The sequence below is a fragment of the Muscardinus avellanarius genome (genome assembly GCF_963383645.1).
Source record: "Muscardinus avellanarius genome assembly, chromosome: 4".
Taxonomy (NCBI): domain Eukaryota; kingdom Metazoa; phylum Chordata; class Mammalia; order Rodentia; family Gliridae; genus Muscardinus; species Muscardinus avellanarius.
This window is the reverse complement of record NC_137789.1, coordinates 89,218,149-89,238,989: the sequence shown is the minus strand read 5'-3', so window position 1 is coordinate 89,238,989 and position 20,841 is coordinate 89,218,149. Positions and strand designations below refer to the sequence as shown.

Here is a 20,841-nt window from a genome sequence, read left to right as displayed (position 1 = left end):
ACTTAGAAGCCCAAAAGCCAGAACAAATTTGAAGATTGCTGTATTCTACTGATTAGAAAATTAGTAATTCTAGGAAGATGATGACTGAGGGAAAAAGCACACATTAGTCATGATAACACTTTATTTCAATTGTCATGAAGGCGGCAACTTGTCAAGAAAATAAAGCAGCAAAAAATTGAACAAAGCAACAAAAATTTGAAAGGAGTTGTAAACAAAGCCAGAAGATAGAACAGAGGACAGGAATGTTTCTGCCCACTTCCCCTGGGTGCCGTGCCCTGTACACTGTAGACTTCAGGAACTCAAGAGATAAACAACAGACTCACAAGGTCTGAGACTTTGTGGTTCATCCTGGTGAAGGTAGGGATGGAATCTACTCTTGGACACAGCAGAGGCATGGAATAGCAGACAGCTCTAGGGCCAGTCAGGCAAAAATGCCTACAGTCTGCAGGGTACAGAATCCTAGTAGGGCCTCTAGAGATCACCACAAACCACCCAATTGTTGCGACCCAGAAGAAGTCAGACATACTCAACCCTATCTGTGGAGAACACAGACCCCCAATATATACTGGGTCTGATCCCGGTGGCACTCGTCACCCATGTAGTTGGAGAGATACACAGGCTCAAAATATGTAGAAAGCATGGAGACCTGTAAGAGAGAGAGAGAGAGAGAGAGAGAGAGAGAGAGAGAGGGGAGAGAACGAACACACACCTCAGGCACAGGTCCTGTGGAAAGCTCAAAGTCCTAGGCTTGCAGTGGGAGAGACACCAGTGGTACTCAGTGCTTACATACCTACACAAACAGAGTGAGACACCAGGCCAAGGTCCCAATCATTGAAAGAGACCAGAAAATGGGGCTGAAAACTGATGTTATTGTTATACATTTTTGAGCAAATGAAAGTGCTTGGAACATGTTGGAGAACCTAATATAGAAAGTGAACTTTAAATGGTTGAAAGTATTCACACAGACCAAGATGACTACAGAGGCCACATCCACTCTATACTCATATATTTGTAGAGTTGTTTTATTGTTGTTGTCTTTGTGTGTGTGTGCTTGTTTTCTGGTGCCTTCTTCCCCAACTCTTTTACAGGCTTCTTCTCTTCTTTCCATCTACTCTCTTCTCTCAGGCCCTTTTTTATTTATTTTTTTCCTGTACTAAATCCATTTCATATCATTATACCTAAGTACTTTATACACTGGTTACTAGAATTTTCCTATATATTCATTATCTCTAATCTCTACTATATATTACCTTACTACACTGAAACTCTCATTGTACTTGATCCTATCTGCTACTTTACCCTATTCTTGTATCCACTACTCCAGCTTCTTCTTCCTCACTCAAACTTCACCAGTGAATGTAACACAACTTGCCCCTGTATATACCAGCTGACACCCGTAGAGTTAAAAAAAGTTATCAAAAACAACAACGATATAAACTTGAGAAACCTGAAAACATAAGAAGAAAGAATAGCAAGAAAGGAATGAGCTCCCACAGCCCTGCAATAACTTGCCAACAGAGAATTGCAGAGATTGTCAGAAAGATAATTCAGAACTTTAAAAATAGAAATGATACAGAATTTCCAAAATGAATTTAGAGAGAGCCTGAAAGAAATGAAGAAACAAATAAACAAGGATTCTGACACCCTGAACAGGAATCAGAAAGAATCTTTGAAGGAAGTAGTGGATGTAATGGCATCACTACAAACTAAAAACAGCAAATTAGACAACATGGAAAATAAAAATGATCACTTCCAAAATGAATGCATAATATATAATTTAGAAAAAACAAATTGACAGCATAAATTGGAAGTTAAAGAAATATGGGCTAATTTCAAGAGTTAGCCTAAGAATAATAGGCACAGAAGAGAAAAAAAAATAGAGGCTGAAACCAAAGAAATCAATAATCTTTTCAGAGAAGTAATAGCAAATTTTCTAAACATAGAAAAGTTGACATACAGGTACAGAAAACATAGAACCCTCATTAGACAAGATCAGAAAAAAGGTTAACCATGTCACATAATGATCCAAATAAAGAGGCCAAGAAGAGAATCTTAAAGGCAATGAAAGTAAAATACAAAGTGACATTCAGAGGAAATCCAATAAGAATCACTTCAGACATCTCAAATCAAGTCATCAAAGCCAGGAGGTCCTGGAGAAGCATATTTCAAACTCTGAAAGAAAACAACTTCTAGCCAAGACTATTCTACCCAGCAAAAAAAAACACCTCTCAAATTCAATGGGGAAACAAAAGCCGTACACAATAAACAAAAGCTGAAAGAATTTATGTTTTCCAATCCAGCAATAGAGAAAATGCTCAAAGAGATTAATTATAAAGAATAACTAATAAATAAATGCCAGAACCAGAGAAACAACCATTTCCACCAAACAACTAAGCTAAGAAGAACAATCACTACCTCAAACAAAAGTTAAAACTCAAAATTAGGAATTTTTAATTCCCAAATAAAAATCATGTCTCAATAAATGCACTGAATATGAATGGCCTCAAATCCACAACTAAAAAAATAAAAATAACGGGGCCAGGATGTAGCTCAGTGGCAAAGCACCTGCTTAGCAGGTGCAGCACTCTAGGTTTGATCCCCAGTTTCAAAAAGATAAAAAAATAAAGAAAATAAGGTGGCAAAATTTATTAAAAACCTTTATCTACCTAAATGCTACCTGCAAAAAAAACACAAGTAAAGATATTAAGAAACTAAAGGTGAAGGGCTGGTGCAAGGTAATAAGTGCTCATGAGACTCAAAGATAAGCAGGAGTAGCAACTACAATATCAGAAAAATTAGACTTCAATCCTAAACTTATCACAAGAGTCAAATCAGGTCATTTTTTGCTGATAAAAGAAACAATCCAGCACTTATAATATTAAATGAATTTATTAGACACATACAGAATATTCCACCCAAATACAGCTGAATTTATTTTTTATGCTGCTCACAGAATCTTCTCCAAAATAGAGAAGTTTAATGAGTATTGCACTTCTCCTGTGCCATAAAGCAAGCAGTATCCAATTCAAAAAATGTGACATAATCCCCTGTTTCTTTTCAGACCACAATGGAATGATACTAAAAGTCAGTTATGAGAAAAACCAGAGAAACCAAATAAACATATGGAAACAATGCTGCTGAATGAAGAATTGGTCATAGAAGAAATAAAGGGAGAAATTAAGAAATTCCTAGAACAAATAAAAAGAGACACAACATATCAAAATATCTTGAAGGCAATATTGAGAGGAAAATGGTAGCATTGAGTGCTCATATAAGGAGAACAGAAAATCACAAAAAACCCCTAATTACACATCTCAAAGCCCTTGAAAAACAAGAACAGTCTAAGCCCAAAGCCTGTAGAAGACAGGCAATTATTAACATCAGAGCAGAAATCAATGAAGTAGAGAATAAAAAGTCAACAAAACCAAAAGCTGGTTTCTTGAAAAAAATCAACACTATAGACTAACCACTAGCCAACCTAACCAAAAGAAATAGAGAATCAACCCAAATTCCCAAAATAAGAAATGTAAAAGGTAATATTACCACCCAGCGTAGAAATCCAGAGAATTATCAGGAACTACCTTGAAAAATTATACTCCAACAAAATGAAAAACCTAGAAGAAATAGACAAATTTCTAGATACATAAAACCTTCCTAAATTGAATCAAGAAGATATTAAACTGAGCAATAGCAATCAAAGAGATTTAAGCAGTAATAAAGAGCCTACCATCAAAGAAAAGTTCAGAACCAGATGGGTTCCCATGTGAATTTCATAAAACCTGTATAGAGGAGCTAATTCCAACACTCCTCAATGTTTCTGTTTTTGTGGCAATACCATGCTGTTTTTATTACTATGTCTTTATAGTATAGTTTGAAGTCAGGTATTATAATGCCTCCTGCCTGGTTCTTGTTGCTGACAACTACTTTGGTTATTCTGAGATTTTTGTTGTTCCAAATGAATTTAAGGATGTATTTTTCTGTCTGTGAAGAATGACCTTGTTAATTTAATGAGTATTGCATTTAATCTGTAGATCACTTTTGGAAGAATGGCCATTTTAATGATATTTATTCTGTCCATAAAATAGAAACAGGACTCTCCAAATACATTTTATGACACCAACATCAAATTAATACCAAAACTAAATGAAGACAGCTTAAGGAAAACTACATACCCATATTATCATTATATTAATATTATCATTAATAATATGGGATGTAGCTTTAGATGCGAATTTAGATGCAAAACAGCCAAACAAAATACTGTCAATGTGCATTCAAAACCACATCAAGAAAATTATACACCACGACCAAGTCAGGTTCATCCCAGGGATGCAAGACTGGTTCAACATATGAAAACAATCCATGTAATTCACCACATACTAAAGATGAAAATCATATGATCACTTTAATACATGCTGAAAAAGCATTCTACAAAATCAACACTCATTCATGCAATGCAGAGAACTGGGATAGAAAGAACATACCTCAACATCATAAAGGCAATATAAAATAGGCTCACAATCAACATTATATTGGATGGGGAAATACTATGAGAGTTGTGCCTAAAAACAGGAACAAGATGCCCACTATGACTACTCCTTTTCAATATAGTACCTGAGACTATAGCCAAAGCAATAAGGAAAGAGAAAAAAACAAAGAACAAATAGAGAAAGAAGAATTAAAACTATCTCTATTTGCAGATGATATGATAATCTTAGAAGACCCAAAAATTCTACCAAAAGGTTTATAGAAATAATCAATAAATTCAGCAAAGTACCTGCATACAAAATCAATCTAAAAAAATCAGAAACTTTCTTTATGCCAACCACAAATCCACTGAAAAAGAAATTCAGAAAACATTTCCATTCACAATCCCCCCCAAAAAATTAAATACTTAAGAATACACCTAACCAAGGAGATACAAGACTTCTACAAGAAAAAAAAAAAATCAAGGAAGACCTTAGAAGATGGAAAGACTTCAAGCTCTTGGATAGGCAGAATAGATATCATTAAAAAGGCCATTCTTCCAAAAGTGATCTATAGATTAAATGCAATACTCATTACATTAACAAGATCATTCTTAATAGACATAGAAAAATATGTCCTTAAATTCATTTGGAACAACAACAAACTCAGAATAACCAAAGTAGTTGTCAGCAATAAGAACCAGCCAGGAGGCATTACATTAACTGACTTCAAACTATACTACAAAGACATAGTAATAAAAACAGCATGGTATTGCCACAAAACAGACACATAGATAAATGAAGCAGAATAAAAGACTTAGAAATAATTGTGCACTTACAGCCATTTTATTTTTGACAAAAAGGCCAAAAACACACATTAGAAGAAAGCCTCTTCAACAAATGGTGTTGGCAAAACTGGTTAACAATATGCAAAAAAAGACAAAAAGAAACCCCACTTTTTTTTATCTTGCACAAGAGCCAATTTAAAATGGGTCAAAGACCTGGAAATTATACCAGAGACCATGCAGCTCCTTAAAGAGGGCATAGGTCCAATACTTCAATACACAGGCATAGGTAAAAACTTTCTCAACATGACCCAAAACACAAGAAATTAAAAAAGGAACAATATATGAAATTGCGTTAAACGGAAAAGCTTCTGTAAAGCAAAGGAAACTATCAAGAACCTCAACAGAGAGCAGACAGAATAAGAGAAAAATTTTGTACATACTCTTCCAATAAAGGACTAATGTCTAGAATATACAAAGAACTCAAGAAACTCACCGCTAAGGAGGCAACCCAATAAGAAAATTAGCAAATAAACTAAATAGACACTTCACAAAATAAGACATACAAATGGCTAATAAATGTATAACAATCTTCAATATCATTAGCAAACAGAAAAATGTAAATCAAAACTACTCTGAGATTTCACTTAACCCCAATTAGAATGGCAATCATTCAAAACACAAACAACAAATTCTGGCAAGGATGTGGAGAAGTGGGAACTCTAACACATTGTTGGTGAGATTGAGAATTAGTGAATCACTTTGGAAAACAATATAGGAGATCCTCAGGAGGATGGGAATGAATTTACCATATGATCCAGCAATACCCCCAAGATGGAAACCAAACTATCAGACTAATGAATGGGTGTCTATATTTTTAACCTCACAATGCACAATTGCCAAACTATGGAACCAGCCAAGATGTTAATCAACAGATAAGTAGACTACAAAACTATGGCATATGTACACAATGGAATTTTACTCCACCATAATAAAGAACAAAATTATGTCATTTACAGGGAACTGGAGAACATTATGCCAAGTGAGATTAGCCAGTCACAAAAGTGAAAAGTCAGATGTCATCCCTAATATGTGGAAGGTAGCAAGAAAATAGGTCATAGGAGGAACTTTATACAAAGAAGGAACTCTATACAAACACTTAGATGAGTAAAGAAGGCATTCTAACTGAGAGGGATGGGACAGGAGAAGAGGGAAAAACCCCAATGAGCATGGTGGACATTCACAAACATATCAAAGTCAATCACTAAGCAAAACATGAGCAGGAGGGAGAAGGAGGAAGAATGGGTGGGACTGGAGAAGGGCTAAATGAGTGATGTATGCATGTATGCCTCTACCATCTTGTACCTCATAATGATGTATTATTACAATGCACCAGTAAATTTAAAACAGAAAAAAAAAAACCCTCTGATTTACAGGGACTAGGGTTATGCTCAAGTTTACAGGCCTACACCAGCCGCTATGATGTAACTAACACAATTCTCCAAATCTCCAAGTGCAGTTGCCCTTATTAAATGAATGTGGCCTCAATAAGGGACTCTTCAGCACTGAACATTAGCTGTACTCTCCTTAGATTCAGAATTTTTCTTCCTAAACTGGCTCAAGAGTTTAGGCTAAGCAGTTTTAGAATCATGACATCTTTGCTCCAAAGAGAGAAAAGTCCTTCACTCAATAAAAATAGAACTTGCAGAAGTTTTTTGTTTTAATTGAAGCTATTAAGAACACAAAAGGATATATTAGATATTACTCCTTTTTTCTGCTTTTAAAAACACATCACAAATGGGCTTTAGGAAATAAAACCTGCTGAAAAGACCCATGTATGAGATTGCTCTGATTTGTACGGTAGTTTGAAGTTCTTGAAATTCCATTCTCATCGCTATAATGGACCTAATTCATGGGATTTAAAGACTTATTGATATTTTGAAACTAAATTTCAGTTGCCCCTAGCTAAGATTGCACTGGTGGAGAAGAATATACTTCTTTTTTGGAAGGAAACAGAGTCAGTAATCAAATGATTTTGTCTGTTTTCACCAAGCAAGTCAGCAGCACTAGAATTTTCAATTATCTTTAGTCCTCTGCTCTCTCAGTCATAAAAGGTTGCATTTAAGGACATACTGGGGTTCACATTTATAAATTCTTGTACCTAGGGAGTCTTAAAGATAAGCTCTGTAGAAAATAAATTAACAAGTGGCCTTTGAGAGTTTAAATTTTTTAATGAAATAAAAAAATTACTGCTACCCAAGACTAAGTAGTTTTATGTTGAAAATCATTTTCTAAAAGAACAACCAAATCAGTTTCACTGTACTTGAAAGAAAATTTACTTTAATGCTCTATGTTGTCACAAATCACACTGAAGTCTCAATTCAGTGTTGGTAGCCTTAGAAACAGTCCTATTCCTCTTTCTAGCCTAATTACTTGTACTGGAATTTAAAAGCAAACAGCTCTTACAAGGTTGAAAGCCAACTTATTAGTTCAGGGCCAAATGCTGCAATTTTTTCTTGTTTCTTCTTTGCCCTGCAATAAAGTGTAAACTAATTTTTACTGCCTGGAGACAGGCTGTCCTCTGACTCTTAGCCTGAGTTTCACCAAGTACCAGGTCTGGCTAGGGGGCTGTTCCCAATGCCATTTTCAGTGTGCCTCCACTTAAGCAGCATATAATTCCCATTCTAGAACAGGATATTGTTCACTTGAATTCTTCCCATAGGGGCAAAACAATTTTCTAGGCTTTGTCTTCCGAGAATTGCTCAGATCAAGACCAAGTTGTTTTAACTAAATTGTTGATAAAATTGTGGGAATTCCATGATCAACTCCAAAATGACTGGCATTACAGGCCCAGATTTCTAAGTCTGTGTTCAAAAAAGCAACAACCCTTTGTCTTGTGTTCTGGACTGTGAATGCAAATGCTTATGTTTGTTGGATGCAAGATGACCCCAGGACATTTCACAATTTACTAAACAATGCAGACCTCAGTTCCAATCTGCACAGTCTCTGTGCTTTAAGAGGGTTTTGAAAGGTGAGTTTTCAAAGGCCCAAACAACGTCTGGTGCTCAAGTGCACAGAGCCACCTCCCTGTAACAGCAGAGTGGGCTCCTACAGGGTCGTCTCTGCTAACCAGGAAACATCTTTTACTCTGTCATATGCATCAAACAACAAGGCTCACCACCAAAAATAATCCTTAAAATATAAAGAAGACCATAACCTTCCTTTGCAAATGAACTTGTAAACAGAAGAGAAGCTTTAAATCAACCAGGATTTATTACAAAAACAGGATTATTCCATCAAAAGACAAAAGAGTAGTCCACAGGCAGATGATATTCTTGATGTTCTTGCAAAGGGAAGGTGGAGACCTGACAGTGGGTTTTATTGTTTGGAGACAGGAAGTCAGAGCCAGCCCTGGTGCTGGAGTGTCCTGTACATCCTTGTTCCCCTGCGCTGATGACAAAAGCCACAGATCGCCCACTAGCTTATATGTGGCTCCTGACTTTAATTTCACCTTTCTTGTTTACTTTTCATTTTTTCTTCCTGTTTTGTGTGAATCTATTATTAATGTCCTTTTTATGGACAAGGCAGAGAAAAAGTAAACAAATTGAGGTGCGTGGTCAGGCAAAACAAACTGGGGATTCCATGGGAGGTCATTAGGAAGATTTTGACAAATTTCAGCCTCCTTACTCAGTGTCACTTCCCCTCTTTATGCTCAGAGAGAGGCTTACATTACCCCTGGATAAAAGAGTGTGTGTACAAATGTTTGCTGCGATGTTAGGACAATAATTTTTAATACTTTTAGAAGAACCTAATATTTTTATAGATACTTTAGAGAATATAATATTTGAATCTAAAATAAATAATCATCAACTTTCAGAGAAGAAAGATCTTCTCAACTAAGAAAAACAGGTATCCTTATCCAAGTTGTTTGGCTATTTGTTTGTTTATTTATTTTTGCACTGGAGTTGAACCCAGGGGTTTTCTACCTCTGAGCTCGATCCCAGCGCAGCCTTTTTTGTTTTTCATTTTAAAACAGGGTCTCAACCTGGGTGTGGTAGCACATGCTTGTAATCCCAGCATTTGGGAGGTTGAGACAGGAGGATCGCAGTTCAAAGACAGCCTCAACTACTTAGTGAGGCCCTTTGCAACTCAATGAGACCGTGTTTCAAAATAAAGAATACAAAATAGGGCTGAGGGTGTAGCTCAAAGGTATAATGCCCCTGAGTTCAATCCCCAGTACTGAAAAAACTAAGCAAGTAAACAGGGTCTCATTAAGTTACTGAGGGTCTTGCTAAGTTGCTGGGGCTGGCTTTGAACCTTTGATCTTCCTGTCTCAGCTTCCTAAGTACAGGATTACAGGTGTGCCCCAATGCACCTGGCTTCTAGCTCATCATTTGAGGAGGCCTGCCTTTGTTATGAGATCTAAATGAGCTAGAGACCTACTTGCTCAGTTTTATATTCTCTCCTTCTTCATTGGATTTAAAAAGCTCACATGTCCCTTGATATTGGAGATACCGTGTTCCATTTACACATATCTGGCTATTTTACTTGGAATTTCTTATAATTGACTAATGTTCCTACAAATCCAATTTATTTTCAGACCATGCTAGAGAAGTTCCATCCCTATAATTTCCTCTTAAAACAAACAGGTGCTTTTCTAAATCCAAGTGACATTAGTTAACTAACACACTGGAATTATCAACAACATACTATATCATTGCCTCCTTCTCTGTTCTTGAAAGACACTGCTATAGACCACTGATGTCTCCCCCAAATTCCCACATTGAAACCTAATCCCCACTGTGAGGGTGCGGAGAGATGAGACATTTGAGAGTCTTCCACAAATGGACCGATGCCCTAACAACAGAGACCTCCAGAGAGCTCACTTGGCACCTATTTCCTATAAAATTATAGTCAAAAGGCAGTAGTTTAATAAAATTAGGACACAAATACTCAACAGACACCAAGTCTATAAGTTGTTTCATCTTAGACTTCTAGCCTCTAGAACTGTGGGAAAAAATTTTGTTATTTATAATCCACTTACTTTACAGTCATTTATTATAGCAGCCCAAATGCATTAAGACAAATAATCTGCTCTTGGCCTCTGTGAAACCATGTTCATATGGGGTTCTCATCTCTCCTCTCAGTCTCTTTTTCTTTTCCTTTTTTAAAATTTTTTTTCTAAATTCTCATCCTTTTTTCTGACTTTCAAATGCCACAGTTTCTCGAGAACTAATCCTCAGTGCCTTGTCCCTGTCATTGTATATTTCTTTTCTCTCATCCACAGCTTCAATTACCATCTGGAGGCTGAGATCAGAGGATAACAAACTCTTTACTGAGCCCCAGACCTACCTAACCATGTCTCCAAAGTACCTATTTAACTTGCCTCCAAACCAGCTCATAATCACCCCATTCTCCAAACATGACAATACCTACATCTTTATCTTGGTGGATGCCATCACCTCCCTCTAAATTCCAGATCCCAAATCTTTACATTGTTCTTGATCTTTCTCCTCTTTACCACTAATCACTCTTTCCTGAAAGAGGTCTACTAGGTTTGCCACTTAAATATCTCTCAAATGCTTTTCTCTATTTATACCAGCCTTCCTCTAATCCTGTCCAGCAAAAGATTTTTAGTTGGAAAAATAGATTATTCCTCATGATTTTACTTTCTACTCCTCTGATCACAGAGAAAAAGATGGCTCAATTATAACACAAACAGCTCATCTCAACTTAGAAGTCTGAAGTGATGTTCCCAATTTCCTAAAATGAGCTACATCCTGGTAAGATTTGGTTTCTCCTGTTCTAGCTTCTCTGATCTCTTATTCTCCCTTCACCTTTTTTGTTCATAGGCCCCCACATCCCTGGTCCCAGACAGTGGTCATTAGTTTCTGAAATATGCAACGTTGCTTCCTACCCAGAGAACTTATTACAGATCACCCCTCTGTCTACAGTGCTCTCAGGACCCCCTTGCTTAGTCAGCTAGGTCCCCAGGATTCAGCTGATAACAGTTAAAATGTCACTTCCTCAGCGAAGCCTTCTCAGAATGATTCATATCTGTCTCTCTCCCTCATTGGACCACAAGTTCCATGAAAACAAGGAACAGGTCTAAGGAACATGTCTAAGGGATTGTTTTATACAAAGCATTTCATAGAGATGCCAAATTTTGCTGAATAAATTAGTGCATAAGAAAAAGTAAATGAATATGGATAATTCTGGGGCATGAGTTGTTACAAAAAGTATTTGTATGTCAGTTGATTTTGTCCGTTAAAGAACATAACCATGTTTACTTGGAAGCTTTATGTAGATTTTGGCATAAGAAAGAGTTTTTCTTGGAGAACAACATTAGGTCTCATCAACTGATATCATAAGTAAATGCATGTGCAAATCTATATTCATTTATAGGTCAAAACTTCTCAACAGAAGTGCTTAAATATGGATCCCTTCAGGATTCTGTATAAGACAGCAGAACCAACTAGTACAACACACTGTACCTTTTTCTTGTGAATGCCACCACACAAAGTACTTTAGAAAGCAATGCTAACTGGGATGATTTGAAAGTGGTTTTAGTTATTTGTTGCCTTTTTCTTTTGTCTTTTTCGAGAAATGATTGAGATTTTATCTTTAAAAGAAGAATTAAAGGAATCAATAAGCCTTCAATTTGAGTTTAGACTATTAGTTCCCTATTTGTTGTTATCAGGTCACCATTAAAATTACATTGATGGACACTGCATATTTGTATAGTAAATGTTCATTTTATCATGATGCTAAGTGAAGAAAAGAAAGATATAAAATTGTAAGCACACTATAAAAACAATGTACTAAGAGCAGTTGGCTAAGAGCAGTTGTGTTTGATTGGCTTTCTTTTTTCTTTTTCTATCTTGCCATATTATTTTCATTAATAGTGAAAGCACACATATTTTAATAAGAACAGACATTATTATAAGTAAAATACTATTTAATTTACTTTTTAATCCTCTGTATGACCTTAATATGAGAAGAGAGTTTTGGCATGTATAAATCATTTTAGTGTATATTTATATTAAAGATATTTATCAAGAAAGTATTAAAATTGACAAGCCAGAAGCCAGGCATGGTGGCCCAAGCTTGTAATCCCAGCATTTGGGAGGTTGAGACAGGAGGATCGCGGTTTGTGGACATCCTCACCTACTACTTAGTGAGGCCCTCTGCAACTCAGTGAGACCCTGTTTCAAAATAAAGAATAAAAAATAGGGCTGGGTGGTGTAGCTTGGAGGTAGAATGCCCCTGGGTTCCATCTCCAGTACTGCAAATACATATTTTCCATCTTGTCTTTCATGGCTTTTTCAAAACCAGGAGGACCTTAGGAAAATGAAGCTTACATAGGAGAACTAAATCATGACCTCAGTTCTAAATGTTTCAGATTTTGTTGATCTATAAGGAAACTTAGAAGTATTAACAGAATTATCCCTGGTAGTTTAAACCAATTAAGCCTGTTTTACTCTCTGCAGTGTGGTCAATTCTTGTAAGACCCTTAAGTGCAAAGTGAAGGCACAGTGTACTTAAGGGGAAAATATCCAATAGAGAGAGACAACAATGCAAATACAAATAGATGTTTAAACTTGTTAGTGCAACTAAAAAGCTTTTCTTGATGATGAATCATAGTTTGCCTCCTTTGAGGGACAGGACAACTAATAAAAAGATGATTTCTGTCTAGGAGTGTAGGTGCATGCCTGTAATCTCAGGTACCTGGGAAGCTAAGGCAAGTGGCTTGCAAGTTTGAGGTCAACCTGGGCAACTTAGCAAGATTCTGTCTCAAAATAAAATTTAAAAAGGGAGGAGAGGTAGCTCAGTTGTAGAGCACTTGGCTAGCCTGTGTGAGGTCCTGTTCCATCATCAGCACCACCACCACAACATAAAAGGGATGACTTCCATTTGAGATATTATTTATTAAAAATCTATAAAATGCTAACAGTGTCAGGGGCATAACAATAGTGCCTCTAATAATTGTTAATGTGTCTATTTTAAGAAATAAATTTCTTAAAGAATAAAGTCCGTATTAACAAACCCTCTAGAATTTAGATAAAGTGTTTTAGATATTTTTTATCAAGCTATTCCCATTTTCTAAAAAGTAGTGAAAACTAAGAAGCATAGGCTATAATATTCATTTGGATTTAGTGTGAATTATACAGAGTAATTGAAACAAATCTGTCCCAGATAAAATCTTTTTTTTTCCCAGCACTGGGAATTGAACCAGGGACATTTTACCTCCAAGCTACATCCCTTGCCCTATTTTTAAATTCTTTATTTTGAAACATGGTCCCACTAAGTTACAAGGGGGCTTACTAAGTAGCTGAGGCTGGCCTTGAACCTGAGATTCTCCTGTCTCAGTTTCCCAAGTATTGTGATTACAAGTAAGTGCCTACCACGCCTGGCTCAGATAAAAATTTTAAAACAGTATATCCTGTGTGTTACTGTGTGTGCATGTACACACACACACACACACACACACACACACACACACACAGAGTAACCCTGTGAGGTGATCCATGTGTCAATTAACTTGATTATGTACAACCTATGTGTATACAATTTTAATTTTTAATTGTACTTTAGTGAAGCTGAGAAAAAAGGTATACAAACAATGGCTAAATTGTAATCTATCAAATTTATTGTTTAAATAGAATATTGAAAAGCACCCTAAAATCGTCATTTAATTACCCATCTATATTCCTTAACTACAAATGAGTTCTCTTTTAGCCAAATGCTATTCTTTCTATAGAAAAGATACTTAGTGATATTTTTCAGGTTAGGTATAATTTCATGGTATGCTATTGTGGAAAGAGAATTTTGCTTATATAAGATTAAAGATCTCAGGTGAATTCGTTCAAACCACCCCCCATGCCACTCCTGAAGGGCATGAGGTTGTGACTTTCTTCTGTATTTCTATCTTTTTAATAAACTCCTTTAAATCTTCAAAAAAGAAGATTAAAGATCTCTTACCCAGTAAATAAGTTTACATAATACATACAGAATAACTAGTATATGTAAATCTAACATATCAAATGCATTAAATTATATTTCTGGTGATTAGTTCTACCAGTAATAGCATTCATTTTTATAGATCAATATAATTTAAAATTTATAATGTTCTTACATATGGTCATCAGTTAAAGCTCAAAAATATCATTTTAACATAAAGTAACCGAGACTGAAAACCAGGCTGCTCACCTGGGAGTGACAGAGCCAGGAGGAGAGATCTCCTGCTCAGTCCATGATTTTGATGTTGGCTGTTAAGGACGTAGAATGCCCCCCCAGAAACTCATGTGCTGAAACATTGGTCCTTAGTGCACCAGGGCTCAGCAGTGGGGCTTTGGGGCAATGGCTGAACCATGGGGCTCTGATCTCAGCAGTGAAGATGAATCCACTGATGGATAACTGAGATTTGGAGCAAGTTGAAAGAAGTAGGCCACTGGTGGCATGCCCTGGGAGGGTTTATCTTCCCCTCTGCTTCCTGGTTGCCACGAGCTGAGTGGTCTCCCTCTCTGTCCCCTTCCACCATGACTAGATTGTTCTGGAGCCGAAGAACTCTTTCCTCCCTAAGTTGTTCTTGTTGGGTATTTTGGTCACAGCAATAAAAAGCTGACACATTAACTGGTATGAAGAACTGATGCCACAACTTCTTTCTAATTGTCTGCAACTGAATTTCAGTTTAATAGCTTTTCTTACTACCTTTAGTTGTAGTGTATGCAACTGAATTCATGAATGTAAAAATTCATGAGATGCACATGTTGTTATATTTATAAGGTCAAAAGACACCGAGAAGGACTCGACCAACTCAAGGTCGCTTTTCCATCATTGATCAATTTTAAGCCTATGACTGGCCTCAACTTTTAGTGGAGTACATATAAGTTATACAAAAACTATCATCAGAAAATCCATCAAATGTTTAATAGAGAAATAGAGGTAGTTCAAGGCATCAAGAATACATTAGTCTAGCTGGGTGTGGTGGCTCACACTTGTAATCCTAGTACTTGGGAGGCTGACACAAGAGGACAGCAAGTTCAAGGACAGACTCAGCAAGTAATGAGACTCTCGACTTTCACCAACTAGCGAGACCCTGTTTCTAAGTAGAAAGAAATAAAATTAGTCTGGAGTAGTCTAGCTCTGAGGCAGGATGCCTCTGGGTTCAGTTTTCAGTACCACACACACACAAAAAGAATACATTAGTCTAAAACACTTCTGACTTTTGTAGTAACACTAAAACTAGTTAATCGAGTAGATTTATATGAATTTTTAAGATTATCACTAGGTATAAGGCACATATGTGCACATGCATGTATGCACATATATTTCAAGAAATTAGCCGGGCGTAAGAGACCCTGTTTCCAAATGAAAATATAAAAAATGGGTCTGAGAGTGTAGCCCGGAGGCAGAAGGGTTTCCAGGAACCCCAGTACCATCAAAAATAAAAATAAAAACAAGCTAATATAAATTGTGATGTAAATACAAATATTTTTATATATAGCAAGAAAATGACTCACTAGGGTAAAAGCCCAGAAATAACAAAGGAAGTTATATGACTTGTGAAAATGATAAGGTACCTTGCACTGATCTTTCAGGGGATTAGTACTAATACCAAAAATTAAAGTCTAAACTACACATTGATGTTACATTTTAATGCACTGCAGAAAGTCAGAAGAATTGGTATTAATTGTTCACAGTATGTGCAATCCCAAAGACTGAATTCATGAATGGCCAGAATTCATGAGGAGTGCATATTATTATCTTTATAAGGTCAAAAGACTCTGAGAAGGACCTGACTAACTCATAATCACTTTCCCATCACTGGTCAATTTTAAGCCTATCATGGGCCTAAACTTTTATTTGCATGGCTAAGGTGTTAAAACTGGCCCAGTGCAATTTCCTGAGCATATCCTGATATGCTACTGTCAGCATTCAACTTCAGAGATTAAGTCCACATTCTTCAAGTGTGCAGAGAAAATCAAAACTATACAGAGGACAAATTTGGGCTATGTCTCCATATCTTCGAAGATAATGTAATTTTATGGGGATAACATGGAGTATAGTAATATTTTGGTTCTAGGCTAAATGTTTCATGTTTGTGGATGCCCAAAGCAAAAAAAAAAAAAAATGTTTGAGTTTCAGGTTACTACAAAACCAACTAATAGTATTATGGACAATTTAGTGTTTAGTACTAAATTTTTCAATTTAATCCTTCAGGTATCCTACCTGGATGATAAGAAATAAGAGCTTGCATTGGGAAAAGGGGAGTATTATAAAGATTATTATTATAAAGACTACTGTTACTTTTTAAATGATCTAAAAATTCTACAGAAAAAAAAGTATCTCAAATTACTTTAAATCATTGTGAAACATCAAAATTTTGGGATTAAAGATATTATCCTTGTAGGTGGATTTTATTTTTACACAAAATAGCAATTAATGGATTATTTATCATCTGATAGTCTTACATTAGGAACACCAAAGTTCAATGTAAAGTAATCATGATTTCATCCTGGTAAATACTTCTAGCCATATTGTTTTTATGTAACTAAAAACACAAACAACTATTAGATGCGATCACTATTTGTTCCTAGAGCATTTTTGGCAGGGCAAATTACATGTATACATTCAGTCGATAATACTGTGTATTAAACTAACCATTTCTCTTGTTGAGATGATCTTCATCACAAAATTAGGATCTTATGTTTAAAGAGCAACCTACTAAGTAAGCACAGTGTATAAAATTTTCTCTGAACAGTTGGTTTTTCTTTTCCTCTCAAGTAATTAGATTCTTACTGTCAGAGTGCTGAACAGGAATATTTGATCTTATTTCTCTATAGAGCCATTTTTAATCAAGATGAAGGCCCAGGAAAGTAGCATAACTTACTTTGCTTTAGCTTCTGCATCCTCATATGCTTTGTTAGAAACATCATCCAGCCCTCCAATCAAATGCTTGAAAGAGCTGTCAGAGAAAAAGCACAGAGATTAGGGTAAATCCTCTACAAAGTAGTAAGAGCAGTAACCTAGTCAACCTGGTGAACATAGCGAAACAATTCAAAGGCACTTAATTTACATATAGTATCCATTTAATTCATTATTATATTATTCAACACTTAATTTGGATATATAAAGAGCATATCAGAGAGTGGTTATTTACTCTGAGTAGGATGTAAATTTTATGAGTGGCCTTTTCTGCCTGGTCCACTTCTGTAGTTCCCAACACCTAACCATATCTGGTAACCATGTCTCATAAAAACAGAGGTGGGTGGAATAAAATCTATGGTACAGTCATTGATACACATCACAAAATTTAGTAAGTCACTTCATTATAACTGAAATAGCAACAAAATCTGCCAATTATAGAATGAAATTCTGTTCACCCCACTAGCCAAGGTTAAAGACCACAGACTCACTCTTGCAAATATAATTTGAAATTCTTACTAGCAAAGTAAACAAACAGAAAAGCTTCGATGTAGTAATTCTGTGCAAAGCTGTAAACATGGAGAGCATCTATTGCCAATGACTTTAAAACTAATTTAATCCTGCTTAACTCGATAAGCATCATGTTAAAGAATAGGCAGGTGGAATCAGAAGGGAAACACTGAGTGCTGTGCGCATGTGTGTTTCTATGTCCCTGAACCTCATTATGTTGTGTAATTACAATGTATCAATAAAAATAAAATAAGTGAGTAAAAGAGGTATTTGAAGTATGATTTTCTTCATATAAGTCTTCTAAATGTCCTTGATTTAAAATATGTTCTATGAGCCAGGTGTACTGGTGCATGCTTGTAATACCAGCATTTGGGAGGCTGAGACAAGAGGATCTCAGTTTTCAGACAGCCTCAGCTACTTAGTGAGGCCCTCTGCAACTCAGTGACACCCTGCTTCGGTATAAAAAATAAAAAATAGGTCTGGGGGTGTCTCTTGAGAGTAGAACCCCACCTGGGTTCATAGAAAACCCCTGGGTTCCATCTTCAGTATGGCAGGGGGAAAAAAAAAAAAAATATATATATATATATATATATATATGTGTGTGTGTGTTATTGATCTAATATTATATTTAATATTAACTTATTAACTATTAACTTATCTTTTTACTTCTAGATGAATAATAAAAGAAATTATTATATACTTACAAATGGCCTCTATTATTTTGAAACAAAGTCTTTGTAACTAATTTACAATGTAACAGATTATGTAATTATACAAACAAATTAAAAACTGAAAGAAGAAATTTAAAGAATTACCCATAATTATTTAACTACAAATGACTAGTGGGACCATCTTTCCTTTTACATTTTTACTACATGTTTTCTGCACAATTTGTTTACTGGGTTGTAATTGTAAAGTAACTATGATACAATTTCTTGAATAACAACATTGTAGTTTATGTGTATGTATGTATGTACATTTATATACATACACACACATACACATTGTTGCACTGAAGATTGAACCCACTGGCATTCTACCTCTGAGCTATATCCCCAGCCTATTTTTAAATTTTATTTATTTATTTATTTATTTATTTATTTATGGTGGTACTGGGGGTGGAACTCAGAGGCTTTCTACCTCCGGGCTATACTCCCAGACCTATTTTATTTAGAAACAGGGTCTCACTAAGTTGCTGAGGACCTCACTAAGCAGCTGAGGCTGGTTTCGAACCTGTGCAATGTTCCTGTCTCAGCCTCCCAAGCACAGGGATTACAAGTGTGCATCACCACGCCCAGCTCCATTTTTTTTATTTTGAAATAGGGTCTCCCTAAGTTGCTGAGGGCCTCACTAAGCTGTTAATGCTGGCTTTGAACCTGCAGTCCTCTTTCTTGTCTCAGCCTCCCAGGTCCACGGATTACAGATCTACACAACCATACTTGGTGTTTGTAGCATATGTCTTTAATTTTGTTTTAAAAATTCTCTATAAGCAATATTTTAACAGCTAATGTTTGTGTGTGTCATACAGTACCTATCTACACAGACATCTACAAATACACATATACACTCAAACATATACATATTCAGATGAAAGAGGGTGTGGTAACTATGTATAAGAATATCTATATTGGTACTCTAGATTATAGATTAAACATAGGGGATTTATTTAAGAAACAAATATACCCAAGGTTATAATTCTGGCTTTTGGAAGTGGAACTATATGTACTTTGTAAATATTTTTTATAATCCTAGCCAGAAGAATACAACATTTTTGAAACTATAATTAAATTATAATTTTAATTAAAATTATCTTAATTTTATAAATTTCTTAAAACATTAAGTCAACCATTATAAACTATAAAATTTTAAGCACTATTACTAAATTTTAAATGCCTGCCATTATTGCTACCCTGATCAACGAATGATATAGGGCATCTTGATAAGCCTAATTAATGTTATTACAGAATATCTTGGCACAAATGTGAACTAATTACTTTTGCATTTTTCCCTTTCATAGACATTCTGTAGAAACACCTGCCATCTGTGTGGACCTTTATAAAACATATTTGGAAAAGTATTACCGTAAGTATCAGATACCTTTCTAAATATTTACTCGGTTCTTATGCCATTTCTTGACTAATAAAGGAAGCGACTTTTAGAATCATTGTTCTATTTTGGAAAAGATTATAATGAGATGTTTTGATAACCTAGCAATTAAATAAATAGAAATCATAAAAGGTTTTTTGAGTTAGGACAACAGGCAACTATGAGTAAATCATTAAGTTCTGCTTTTAAACTCACAGTCATGCACAATTTCTATTTTAGCACTGCAAAAAATTGAATTTCATAAATGCTTCAGACTTAATTTTAGAAATATTAAAGAGACATTATGAAGCAAAGGACTGTAATTTTGGGCCCGCCCAGAAGTAACCCTCATTTCACGCATGCCACTGCATGCACCCTTGTTTCTGCTACCTTTCTTAAAGGGAGAAGTCCAGTTTTAACAGATCTTAGAATAAGGCAAGTAGGAAAAACGATATCAAAGATCTCCTTTATTAATATAAGTTGTTTAAACAACTTGCAAGGTGGGAAAGGAAAAAGAGGAAAGAAAAAAAGGAAAGGAAAGAATGGAAGGAGGGAGACAGGAAGGAAGAGAAGGAGGATGGGAGGGGAAAAATGATAATCCTTTTACATACAGAATGATGATAGTTCATAGAAATTTTCTTTAAGAAACAGCAGTTAAAAGGCTGCTTCTCATTCTAGAAAATTTGACTATTTTAGAACATTATCATAACTGTTACTCAGTGGGTAATAATTTCAGTTATTAAGATATTTTCATTATTAAGCCAAAACATCCTTCTGAAGGGGAATGATTACTCAGTGGTATGTCTAGAAAGTGTATAATTTTGTTCCTCAGTTGTGCTATGATGAGCCTTTATCTAGAGAGAAATGCGCTTTTAAAATTATTAGAAAGGCAGTCCAAATATCAGAGATCAGTATTATCGTGCTGCTAAAGAAAAACAGCATTTATATTTTACTTTTATAGTTTAAAAGTACTTTTATATACATGAATCATGTATGTATTCAAATATATATTAGTTGATTTAAGTTTCATGTTCTAGTGTATAACATTTTAAAATAGAATCTTTACA

General features: G+C 35.4%; 1 protein-coding gene across 2 annotated transcripts in view; it reads right to left on the bottom strand.

The window, feature by feature from the left end:
- Positions 1 to 20,841, bottom strand: part of PRKG1 (protein kinase cGMP-dependent 1) — a gene marked incomplete at both ends in the record, with an annotated part of 1,321,419 nt that overhangs the window by 95,173 nt on the left and 1,205,405 nt on the right. For both annotated transcript variants that reach the window (XM_080693971.1, XM_080693970.1), the window contains one exon: positions 17,145 to 17,219. In XM_080693971.1, coding sequence (XP_080550097.1) covers positions 17,145 to 17,219 — 75 coding nt within the window. The remainder of the gene's footprint in view (positions 1 to 17,144; positions 17,220 to 20,841) is intronic.